Below are 12,500 nucleotides of genomic sequence, written 5' to 3'. Positions count from 1 at the left end.
TCAAAAAGCTACATTGTGATTTCCGATTTTTTTTTTTATAGATTATGTCTCTCACAGTGGACATGCACCTAAGATAAAAATTTCAGACCCCTCCATGATTTCTAAGTGGGAGAACTTGCAAAGTCGCAGGGTGTTCAAATACTTATTTTCCTCACTGTATATATATATATAAATGTGTATATATATAAATGTGTATGTATATATATATATATATATATATATATATATATATATATATATATATAATTGCGCCGCTCAAGGTGGCTGCATGTTGGAGCATCTCTGTTACTTTCATTCTGAGATTTTGCTTTTGGAAACTAATTCATCTTTTTCTGGATGTAAATCACATTTTTTGGATGATTGTTTCCTCTGGTATCAGATGCTGTGCAGCTGGAAGGATTTTTACTGAAACTTTTTTTAGTTTTGGACATTTGTTATGATGCGTAACCATGGCAACAAGGCAGTTTCTACAACCAACAACAGCTGATTAACATCTCAAAAGCTCAAATAATATCTCAACTAAAGCCCCAAATCTCAAATGAGTTGAAAAGGATGTTCTGTGGACGCATTCTCATCTACCTGCTAGCTGTGCTCGAGTACCTGACCACTGAGATCCTGGAACTAGCAGGAAACTTGGCTCATGACAGCGGAAGGACGGGATCGTCCCTCGGCACCTACAGTTGTCTGTCCGCAGTGACGAGGAGCTTGGCAGACTACTGGGAGGAGTGGCCATCACTCTGGGAGGAGTTCTGCCCAGCATTCAGGTGGTCCTACAGCCCGGGGGAACCGAGAGGCCAGCCGAGTCTGGGTGGACGGATCGGACGGCATCTGCAACAAGTTTCTTAGGATCCACTGTGGGATGGACCTTTTCAAGAGATCCATCCTGTCTACAGCCATCAGCATCTATAACGTCTCTTAATGAAATGAGGATAACGAGTTACATCAACAAATAATTTCCCTCTGGGATTAATAAAGTATTTTTGAATTGATTTACAAACATATGTGTATATATAGATATGTGTGTGTGTGTATATATATATATATATATATATATATATATATATATATATACACACATATATATATATCATATGTGATATATATATACATATCACACATATGTATATACACACAGTTATGTATATATATATGTATATATATATATATATATACATATGTATTTATATACATATATGTATTTATATATATTCATATATATTTATATACATATATATGTATTTATATATATATATATTTAGAGATATAAATATATATGTATATAAATTAAAACTCTGATGAACCAGATTCTACAAAAACATTAGATTTAAATTTTTATAGGTTTTCATCATCATTTGATGTATTTGCACTCATTGTCTACTTTTAATATTCATTTTAGATGTGTGGGTTTCTTTCTTGTTCACATATATCCATTTTATTTTTAGCTTTGCTTTAAAGTTCTTGTTTTGTGATTTGTACATTTGTGGGTTAAAATAAAGTTGAACTGAAGGTCGTCTCTTTTCTTTAAACATGTTTGAGGGAAATATTCCTGAGATCCAATAGTTTTGTGTCTTTTTATGATTTTCAGCTGAGTTAACAGTCATTAAAGTGAAAACCGGATTTCATGATGAAGCTGGCACCGTTTATTTATTTATTTATTTTTAATCTTCAATCTGCTGGTCTCACACGATCCTCTCCTCCGGAGCCAGGATGGGCAGGCTCATCTTCCCAGCTCCAGCTCAGCTGGTGACTCGCAGAGGCCGTTCCAAGACCCCAGCCGTGCGTAATCATGAAGGCTCGACCCGCGCAGACAGGCGGACAGAGACGGGTCTGCGACGAACGGTGGAAGCGATTTTAAAAAACATTTTACGTGTAAAAAATAATAATTATTATTTTTAAATAGCTTCAGCAATTTTTTAAAACATTTTTTGTATAAAAACAATATTATTTTATTTAAAAATCGCTTCCACCGTCCGTCCCAGACTGTCCAGTCCGCCTGACTGCCGGGTGGGATCGGGATTCGGCCTTCTGCGAGTCCCCATCTCCAGCTTCGCAGTGACCAGCGGAGCTCTGAGCACACAAGGCTGGTATCCAGGACCCGAGCCTCCGAGTCGGCACATTGAAGGATCTTCCGCGGTGACCAGCTGAACTTGGAGCTGGAGAGATGACGCCCCGGCCTGGTGCTCCAAGGCTCCGGAGGGAGGATCCGGGTACACCAGCAGAGCTCCATCCAGCTTGCTCTGAATTATGTTGTCGGCCACCAAGCACAAAAAATGCCAGCACATCAGCATTAGACCAAGATGTTGTCAGTATTGTTTTTAAAATCTTTAAAATAAGTCCAGCCGCTGCTCCAGTCCGAGAAATTGCAAATGGCGAATTATTGTTTTGAAAAGTTTCTGAAGGATCCAGTGACTCCGCCCCCGACCAATCGGTGACCGACAGTGTTCTGACGTCACGTTTTAGTACCTCTTCGTTCCGGTTAGAATCACAGAGCCAAGGATACTGAAAATAGTAACAGGTGCTAAGTACCGGTACTAATGGAAAAGCCTCAGAACCGGGCCAAGTAGGGTCCAGTCGGCCCGTACCGGTACTAATGGAAAAGGGGCATATGAGGGGTTCAGTGTCTTGCCCAGGGACACTTAGGCATGTGACTGCTGGTGGATTCAAACCCCCAACTCTTGCATTGGAGGACGACTGCTCTAACCACTCAGCCCAACAGGCCTATTCACAAGTGATAAAGCTCTCGCATGACTCTGAATTTTGGCAGATTTTTTTTTCTAGAAATGTAATTGACAGCATACAAAACATTTATTTTTCAATATTTGGGCAAAATAAGAACTGACAGGGTTTTGTCTTTCTAGCATTAGAAAAATAAAATTAAAGAGCTACATGTTTCCTGACAGCCATTTATACAAATAAAATCCGTCTGAAAAGGAGTTACAGTTGCTTCTTGACAAACTACAACACAGGACACAAACATTTAGCTTTTTCTCAGTTTAAAAATCTAAAATTTTACCACATATCAGGATAAATATGTTTATAGCAATAATACTAATACCCTAATGCTTATAATGTATCTAATAGTAAAAATAGTTGTGACTAACAGAAAACTGAAAAAGCTGATTTTTTTTTTACACTAATGGGTTACATTGTTAAAACCTGTACAAAAACTTGAATTTGCAACCATTAATGATTAGAGGTGCACCGATTGCAGTTTTCTCGCCGATCACTGATTTCTAAAAAGTCTGACCTGCCGATTCCAATTTTGGCCAATACGATTTTGTTTTATAATTAACACTGTCAGGAGTTATAAAGTCACAAATCACCTTCAATTTTCAAATCTTATTTTATTGAAAACATACCCTTGAACAATATCCTAGAACAATACAAACTTGTTTTAACTGTTCATGAGGCAGAGCTCTGAAATATAAATGAAGTTCAGACAATTGTTGTTCAAACTACAAAAATCTGTTTCTCGTGCAAGTATCGGTGCACTCCTATTTTTTTCAGTTCAAGGCTTTGGCAGGAAGGATTTTTTTGTTGTCAATAAGTAAAGGGTCGTGTTGTCAACACTGTATGTTCACATACAATGGCGAAATTGAAGTTTACTTATGATCAAAGTTGTTGCTTCTGTAAACTTTAAAAAGATGGAGTATCCTGTAAAGTTTGTATTGATCTGCTTACAGTAAAAACAGCACGGACGTTCTTTAATATTCTTGTATTTTCTGCTCTCTGTCTAGTGACAGCTACATCGTGCGTGTGAAAGCCGTGGTAATGACGCGGGACGACTCGAGCGGAGGCTGGCTGGCTCAGGACGGGGGAGCCCTGAGCAGGGTGGGGGTGTGCCACCTCCTACCGACAGACCTTACCCCCATTTCAAGCTCTGCCAAGTCCCAGTTCCTCATCCGGGGAGAGCGGCTGCTTGACAAACAGGTATAACTCCCTTAAACCGGATATAACACATGATCGAGTCTTGGTCAGAAATAACTTCCTGTTTTGGTTGGCCCAGGTGATTCTGGACTGTCCTCTCAGAAAGGACCTGGTCTACACCATTGCAATGCCAACATTTCACCACTGGAGGGTGGAGGACAGGAGGTGTGGTTTGTCCTTCCAGAGTCCAGCTGATGCTAGAGCTTTTGACAGGGGGGTACGGAAAGCCCTAGATGACTTGGCTGAAGGTACGCTGAGCTGAAAATGTTAATATCCAAATAATATCAAGATAAACTTAGTCCTGAGGTGATTATTATGACTAAAACAGTAATTATGCCTTTTCTCAAGTTTTGATAAGTGACCGGATGGTGAAGTTTTCATACAGAAACAGATAGACCAGAAAGTTATTACATTTTGTTGCAGGTGTGATCTGAAAAACTTTGGAACGTCAAAAACAGAGTTCAGTTCCTGACTTGAGATACGTGTGTTTTGTAAATTAGACTACAAAGCTGTTTACTTCACCAGGGTTTCTTTTTTCCTCTCCACAGGCTCCACGACCTCCTCCACAGCACTCCAGAATGAGAGCGAACTGGGTGATGATGATGTCTTCACTGTAAGCGTTGCAATTTCAGTAATAACTAGAGCCCAACCAATGGGGGTGGGCGATATGGTTCAAATATAATATTGTGATATTTCAGAGCATTCTGACGATAACGATAAATTCTGTGATATAACAAAAAAAAAAGACAGAAATCATTGTTATTCATTTGACAAAATTAACTTGTTGCTTTGCAGTAAGTATTATATAAAAACAAACCAAAAAAAAAAAACAAGGGATAATTTTATTGTAATTACTTTATTTAGTAAAGTATTCATTCTCAAAGTATAAAAATAAAAAAATACAAATGATCCTTCTGTTATTTAGATTGAACATGTCTGCACAAAATATAGAACAGAAAAAAATCCACCACAAAAACTAAAGTGCAGGTGCCATTCCCAAATAAACTAAATAAAATTAAAGTTTAAAATCTGTTGAGCATAAATGTAAACTACAACAAAATATATGTTGTCTTTATATGAGCTATAACTTCCAAAACTTGTGACAAACGCTTGAAATGCTTCCTGAAAGGACATCTGATCAGAACAGCCATCAGCCAATTTCCTGATCCTCAGGAAAGCAGCTGCTCTCGAGGTTTGAGCTGCACAGTTCCCAGTTGCTGTTAATTCATTCAACCTTTATTTAGACAGGTTAATCCCATTTAGCCTCGGGGACTCATTTACAAGAGAGACCTGATTTTTTTAATAAAGAGTAAATGGTAAATGGACTGTGCTTATATAGCGCCTTTCTATCTTGTTTCAAGCTACTCAAAGCTCTTTACACTACAATCTGTGCCCTCATTTACCCATTCATACAGCACTCTACTAGATCTCTACAAAGATAATTGGACAAATCATTCTAAAGAGACTAATCAGTGATGACAACAGTGGACAATGACGACAACAATAGACAATCATAAAAGAGGCATACAAATTTAGTTTTTGTACAAATTAAAATAAAAATAAAATGGCAATCAAAAGGACAGTCAAAAGAAAAAAGTAGTGAAAAAAACAGCTATATTATATAAGGCGTTGTAGAAAACTAAAAACAAGAACATGTCTAATATAGAGCACAGTCAGACTCAGGTAAGGACCACCCACCCCCACCCCCACCCCGCCCGACTGCACTGATGTAACTCCAAGGTAGCAGCGCGCTAGCTAAAAAGCTAAAGGCAATGTCTTCCCTCACGCTGACCGGCTCAAAAAGTGTCGGGACAAGCAGCGCTCAGCTCAGATGTGTCTGTGTCCCTCTCGCTCTAAAACAGAGCACAGCGCAGATGTCTCCGTTCATGCCTTCACCTTTACAACTTGAATATCACAGCGTAATCTGCTGCTGGTGGAATGTCGTATTTATGTCATGAAATTAGCATATCATGATATAATTTATTTTCCCGGGAAAGTTTTTTTTTTTTTTACCGGTATTATTGTGAATGATGTTTTTCATCATGCATTCAACGTTTATTTAGACAGGTTAATCCCAATGAGCATAGGATATGGCCCAGCCCTACTGACCAATATAGAAATGTCGGCTATCACCAATACCGATATTTGAAGGGAAAGGCTAATGCAGATAACCGATATAATGGCTGAAAATCTTTAAGCTTTGTTCACCACCAATAATCTAAGTAAAGAGTTCAATGAAATAAAATAAACAATAAACAGATACTTTTAAAGCTGTTTTAACACTTGGAAGTCTTGAAACAATCTTCCTAACGTGCGTTTACATTTTTGACCCTCCACTAGTCACCATAAAGCTACTAAATGTGTTACAAAAATATAAATTAAACAAAGACATGCCCTTCCGTGTTCATTGTTGAAACAGTCAGTCATGTATGGTGAAGGCCTAATTAGTCTTGACTGCAGCTGTGTTTTTTTTTTTTTTTGCAGAGAAGTAAAGATTTCAGGCAAACATTTCATTGAGAACAACAACAATAACGTTACTAACACTGATACCGGTATTTTACTTCTACGTTAAATTTATTGTTCTGGATAGTTTTACAAGGAAATAGCCCATGCTAGGTTATCTAAACGTTAGCTTGCTAACTTGAAAGGCATGTAGCTAATGACAAGCGGGTTGGAGGATTGAAAGGAATTATTGTTGATTTTTTTATTTTACAGATCAGTTAAAATAAACTTACCATGCTCTGTTCAGCAAAATATTCTACACAGTATTGCTAAAAGTGAACGGCCATGACTTGAAACTAGTCCATATGTGCCCTCTGCTGGATACATTGTAACATTACGCCTTTTGCCAGTAAGGACATGGCTTGTTCTCAGTGTTTATACTGGCATATAATGGGTCAATTATCACTAACATGATAGGTCCCCAAACACCTACCTGTCTCAAATACCGGCCCTATCGATATATCAGTTGGGCTCTAGTAACAACCCATCGTAGACCTATGGTTAACAATTCCTCCCTATTTATTTGAAATTTTATAAACTTTCTTGACAAAAATAGGAACTCGACAGTTTGGATAATCGATGGGTCAAAGTTGATGTGTCTGTGAGCTCGCAGCAGAAGAGAACCATGCGTCACTGTTTTCAATGTGTAACAACAGAATGCTATTTGAAAAAGCATAATATGGTTCAGTCTCTTATATTCAGTTTGCACGATGTGGTTCTGTCAAAGGTTTATATTTACTCATTACAGGCATGAGTGTCAATAATTCAGGACTTTCATAGATGGATTTGAACCGTTCTTTTTCCAGAGTGTAATGATTATAGAACATCAAAACATCAAAGGTTTTTTTTTGTTTTGTTTTTTGTTTTTTTTTTACAAAATTTGGTGCACAATTTTAAATTTAGTGTTGATTTTCCACACAGGATCACAACTATACATACAGGTTTAAATATATACATCACTCCCATACACTAAGATTTGCTAGAATATTTCTTAGGAAGTGTCACTATAACTAGACACTGTTTATAACCATCAGCAAGCTTTTGTTATACTTCTGCTTTTGTTTATGACCACTCTTCTTTGCAGAATTGGCAGAGTTAATGTAAACTGGTTAATTTTCTGCCACAAACCCAGCTTTAAGCAAAGTCTGTAGCCATGGCACAATGATAGAGTAGGTTACTTGGAACCACAAAGTCCTGGGTTTGCCTTTATGTTGTGGATCATCCTTGAGCAAGACACCTAATCCCTGCTGCTCCCTGGGTGCATACCCTATTTTTCGGCCTATAAGTTGCAGTTTTTTGCATAATTTGCATGCCCTGCGACTTATAGGCCCAAGCGACGTATTTATGGATTTTTTTCCCATATTTATAAACCAATTTTTGGCTGTGACATGACGGTTTTCATTCATTCTGACTGAAACATTTTTTTAACAGTGCCTATTTTAGCCACTAGATGGCAGCAGAGCAGTAGTAGCAGTTAGGCATGCCGTTGTATCATGTAATAGGTAAACGTGGCTGTAATGACAAATTCAAAAAAGTTCAAGACAAAAACAACTGGACTTTATTTATTATACTTCACTTTATAATTGATTGTTTTTGTCTTGAACTTTTTTGAATTTACAATGCCCTGGATGACTGAGAATCTTCACCAGCTATTAATGACACAATCGACTTGCATTAGTGTTCCACCTTCGTTCTGCTTGCTGCTTGGAGCAACCGTCAAACCAGCTGCACCGCCCTGGCAAAATGCAGCTAATTTGACCATTAAAGTGTATTTATTAAGTAAACGTTCAACTGAGACACATCTTAGCTATAATTTCGAGCAAACAAATAATTGTTTTAGTTGCTTTGCTTGTTAAATTTTGAATAAACAAGCAGTGTTCCTCCTTCCTTTATTTCCTCCCTCTTCGCGCTCCCGGAGCACCGAGGCAGCACATACTTGCAGTGCAGCTGATTTGACCATCAAAGTCCTTTTATTAAGCAAACATTAGACTGAGACACACTTTTACTATAAAGTAGAACAAACAAATAATTGTTTTTAGGTGGTTATCTTGTTAAATTTGCACAGTGACTCGTCGTGTATGTAGTGGACTAGGCCTGATGTCAAAACTGACCAGATGGACAGAAACTGTCATTTCATTGATTTGAATCCAGAAATACAGTTTGACCCATCCTGAGACTTTCTTTCTTGAATTAATCAAGTGGAAAAGACAATTCTCTATGATCATTACTATTTTACAAATGTTTGATAATCAAATTGTGTTAGTTCAAACAATGTTTACATGTTGAAGTGAACTACTCATTTTTATTTACTTAAACAGTAGTAATGATTTTTAGTCCTCAATTCAAAGTGATATCAAGTTAGAATACGTTACAGAGTAATGATTCAATTTTTGATCGTCTGCTTTGAAGGGAGCAAATTTGTAAGTGTGTTAGAGTTCAGGTTTCGGTCAACTAAAAAGTTTACTGAAAAGAAATGTCATGTTTAACTTTTACAGCAAGATACCTGAGTAGAGACGCCACTAAGACTGGTTTTCTCCAACAATCTTTCTGTCTGTTCTTAAACAATCTTAATCTCTATCCTTGACTTTCCATAACACCTTACATCACAAACCACACCTCTGTTGGGGTCCATCGACCAATCAGAGGCTCTCAAACGAACCGGAAGTAGAGCCCATTTAAATATCGGCACTTCCTAGTTCAAGAGAGAGCAGAAGAGTTCAGGAGTTTTGGAATCCAGAATGCAGAGAGTTTGGGAGTTCCTGAATGCAAAACGCAGGCATTCATGGATGCTGCTAAACCAATCAAGCTGAACCAGAGACGATTTTGGGAATTATAACTTCTGTTTGGATAACCTCGCACGGCTCTCGAGGTATTTAGCTGTTCTCACTGAGACGCTGAACAGTGGTTGGAAGTGAGACTCCACGCCGGAACTGATCTATCTTCAGAAAAGGTAAAAGTCGACCTTCACCAAAAGTGTACTGTTGGGACAAGCTGATTTCCGAAGGAGCGTGCACGTTCTGGTTAAAACAGACAAATTCCCTCACACATCTCTCTGTAAGATAAATCTCAATTTTCCATCTTTAAACTCTCCTTTCTGCTAGAAAATTAATCCAGATGTTTTCATTAATGTCTGTGGTGAAGCAATGGAAAATCATGGCCGTATGGTTTTCCTGGTTGTAAAGCTGATTAATTATGTTGTTGTTTTCATATTCTGCCAAATTAATGTAAATGTGTGATGTGTTAAACTTGATTCTGTTAATAAATGACCCACTCGCTTGGTGAGTCAAAGATAATTAACGTCTCACGTCCACATTTCTGTTAAATTCAAAGCACGACATCATCCAGTCCAGAAAGATGAGTGAACCCGTTTAATGTATGAATATATCTCAGGATATGTCATACTACATGTACACGCGTTTACTTCTGCATATCGGCTTTTGAAATAGTTGATTTGACCATCAAAGTGCATTTATTAAGCAAAAGTTAGACTAAGGCACACCTTTACTATAATTTCGAGCAAACAAATAATTGTTTTTAAGTGTTAATCTTGTTAAATTCTTGCTGAAGTCCTCCAATGCACGTTCCCGCGGCCACGGTTTGGCAGCCCATCCATTTTTGGCACAACACCAGCCCACATTTCCGGGTTGTCAGCGGTGACATGTAACAAATGCAACACGTCAGTGGTGATGCATAATAGATGCGACGTATATGGCAAAGCAACATATTTATGAATTTTTTTCACTTTTTAAAACATATTTGGACTGATGCGACTTGTAGCGCGGTGCGACGGGTACAGCGGAAAATTCGATACATAGCTGCTTGTTATCCACTTGGGTGTTAGGATTAGTCTCACGTGTGAAGGGTCGAATGCAGAAACAAATTTCTTCATTGTTTGGAAACATACCATGATGACAATACAGAGACCTTTCACATTTCACAAATTTTTAAGAGTTGAAGTCACATCTTTAGGTAAGCTGTTCCAGAGCTTATCGGTAGCAGTAACCTGTTTATTCATTCAGAAACCAGTTCGGATGTGTTTTGGATCATTGTCTTATTGGAAGACCCAACCGTGACCAAGTTTCAACTGTCTAGCTTTTGATTTGAAGTGAAGAATTTGAAGTTAGTCTTCCTTCTTCATTAGCCAATCCACTGTGTGTAATGCACCAATATCACAGCATGATGAAACTACCACCATGTTTGATTGTTGGTACAATATTATTCAAAGCCTCATCTGGATTTCTCCGAATCTACTCCTTATCACTGTGGCCAAATAGCTAAATTGTTGTCTAATCTGACTATAAAACTTGTCTCTGGAAGGAGTGTGGCTTGTCCATGTCGAGTTTGAAGGTGTCACTTTTGGAGCAGAAGCTTCTTTCTTGGTCAGCACAATCTCAGTTCAGGTTGATGTAAAACTTGCTTCACTGTGGACCCTGGTGTTTCCACATGCATGATTTGTTCTGTGTGAAAATGGATATTGATTCTTATTTCCATAAAATAAATGTGCAAATTTGTAGCATATTTGCTTTAGATATGTTACTAAGGTCGTTTTCACACCAGATAGTCTGGAAGACTCGGTTCGGTTCGGGACCAATATTCATGACCTTTTGTTTACATTTGAGCTGGTGAGTTTGCATTCACACTGCACTGTGCAGTCGAGTCAACCTGTTGAACCAACCTATTCCCCCGCTCGCCTGTGGGGGCGCTGCACCAAGAACTACTGAAAGAAACGACACAAAACCTCTGAAGACACTTCTTCTTCTTCTTCTGTAAATAAAAATAAAAACAAAGTGGCATCAAGTTTTAGCAGTTTTAGGAATTATATTTTGTAATTTTTCAAAAATGGACTTAGCATGAGCAGAAGATGAGACAGAAGACCATGGAGAATATTGTTTTTCACACAAGGCAGCTGACAGTTCCATATAAGGTCAGAGAAATGTGTGTTTGTTTACCCTGCGGAGCGGGGTCCGGTCTGTTTACATTCACACTACTAGAACCACGCTGGAGTTCTCTTCTACCGGACTGAGACCTAGGTTGTAGCCCGGGCCAGAGTTCGCCTTTTTGTTCCGTGACAGACTTTGATGGCGTGTTCACACCTCCCTAAACGAACCGGACTTTCTAGGAAAACGAGCTAGAGTTCGATTAAAGCGGACTAAACAGGGCTAGTGTGAATGCACCCTAAATTAACCACCACTTCATATTGGAGGTATAAGATGATTACAACTCTCAGGTTATCCTGATGCATGCTCAATAATCCAGGTAGAAAAATCTAAGAAAGTTAAATCTGGTCCTCTGGACTTTCAAAAAAACAAAACAAAGAAACGTTTCGTCCCTCATCCGAGAGACTTCCTCAGTCTGAGGAGCTGTATTCAGCTCAGTCTCTTAAATAGCACCGTCTCAGAGTGGATCAACCAGTTTTGCTGCTGACAACCAAAACCAGCTGATCACATGCTCAAGAAGGACCATGAGCCTAACAATGGATCATTAGCACACTGATGGCTGTTTACTGTTCACAGAGGGCTGAGTGATACTAGCAATCACAGCATTGTAAGAGGGGGACAGTTGAACCCGGAGGCCTCCACCCCTGTTTAACGATGGACGATTTATTTTCACAAAGATGGCCTCCTTTACTCCTCTCTCAAACCATCGTTCCTCTCTGTCCAGGATGTGAACATCTTCATCCCTGAAAGAGTGACCGCTGGCCTGGAGATAAGTGTAGACCGCAGAGTCCTGGCCTGATGATGTTGATCTTCTGTGCTGGGCCATCCTTTTGGCCAGTGGATGTTTAGTTTCCCCGATGTAAGACTGATCCCAGCCCTCCTGACACTGAACAGCATACACAACATTACTCTGTTTGTGCCGGGGGACTGGATCTTTGGGATGAACCAGTCTTTGCCGTAATGTATTTTGGGGTTTAAAAGCCACTGGGATGTTATGTTTAGAAAATAAACGTCTCAGTTTCTCTGATACTCCCTCAACATATGAAATGACCACTGGTCTGGGTCTGGGTTCCTCCTTTTCACCTGTTGGCTGACTGGAGTCCTGTTTGGGTTTCTTCTCTGCTTTCAGGAAGG

General features: G+C 38.9%; 1 protein-coding gene across 1 annotated transcript in view; it reads left to right on the top strand.

The window, feature by feature from the left end:
• Positions 1-12,500, top strand: part of LOC119407802 (sprouty-related, EVH1 domain-containing protein 2) — a 112,776-nt gene that overhangs the window by 66,201 nt on the left and 34,075 nt on the right. The window contains exons 2-4 of the mRNA XM_037674631.1: positions 3,738-3,930; positions 4,007-4,175; positions 4,476-4,540. Coding sequence (XP_037530559.1) covers positions 3,738-3,930; positions 4,007-4,175; positions 4,476-4,540 — 427 coding nt within the window. The remainder of the gene's footprint in view (positions 1-3,737; positions 3,931-4,006; positions 4,176-4,475; positions 4,541-12,500) is intronic.

This window comes from Nematolebias whitei, chromosome 1 (genome assembly GCF_014905685.2).
Source record: "Nematolebias whitei isolate Nwh7 chromosome 1, NemWhi1, whole genome shotgun sequence".
In the NCBI taxonomy this organism is placed as follows: Eukaryota; Metazoa; Chordata; class Actinopteri; order Cyprinodontiformes; family Rivulidae; genus Nematolebias; species Nematolebias whitei.
The sequence above is the reverse complement of the archived record's forward strand: the minus strand, read 5'-3'. Positions and strand labels throughout refer to the sequence as shown.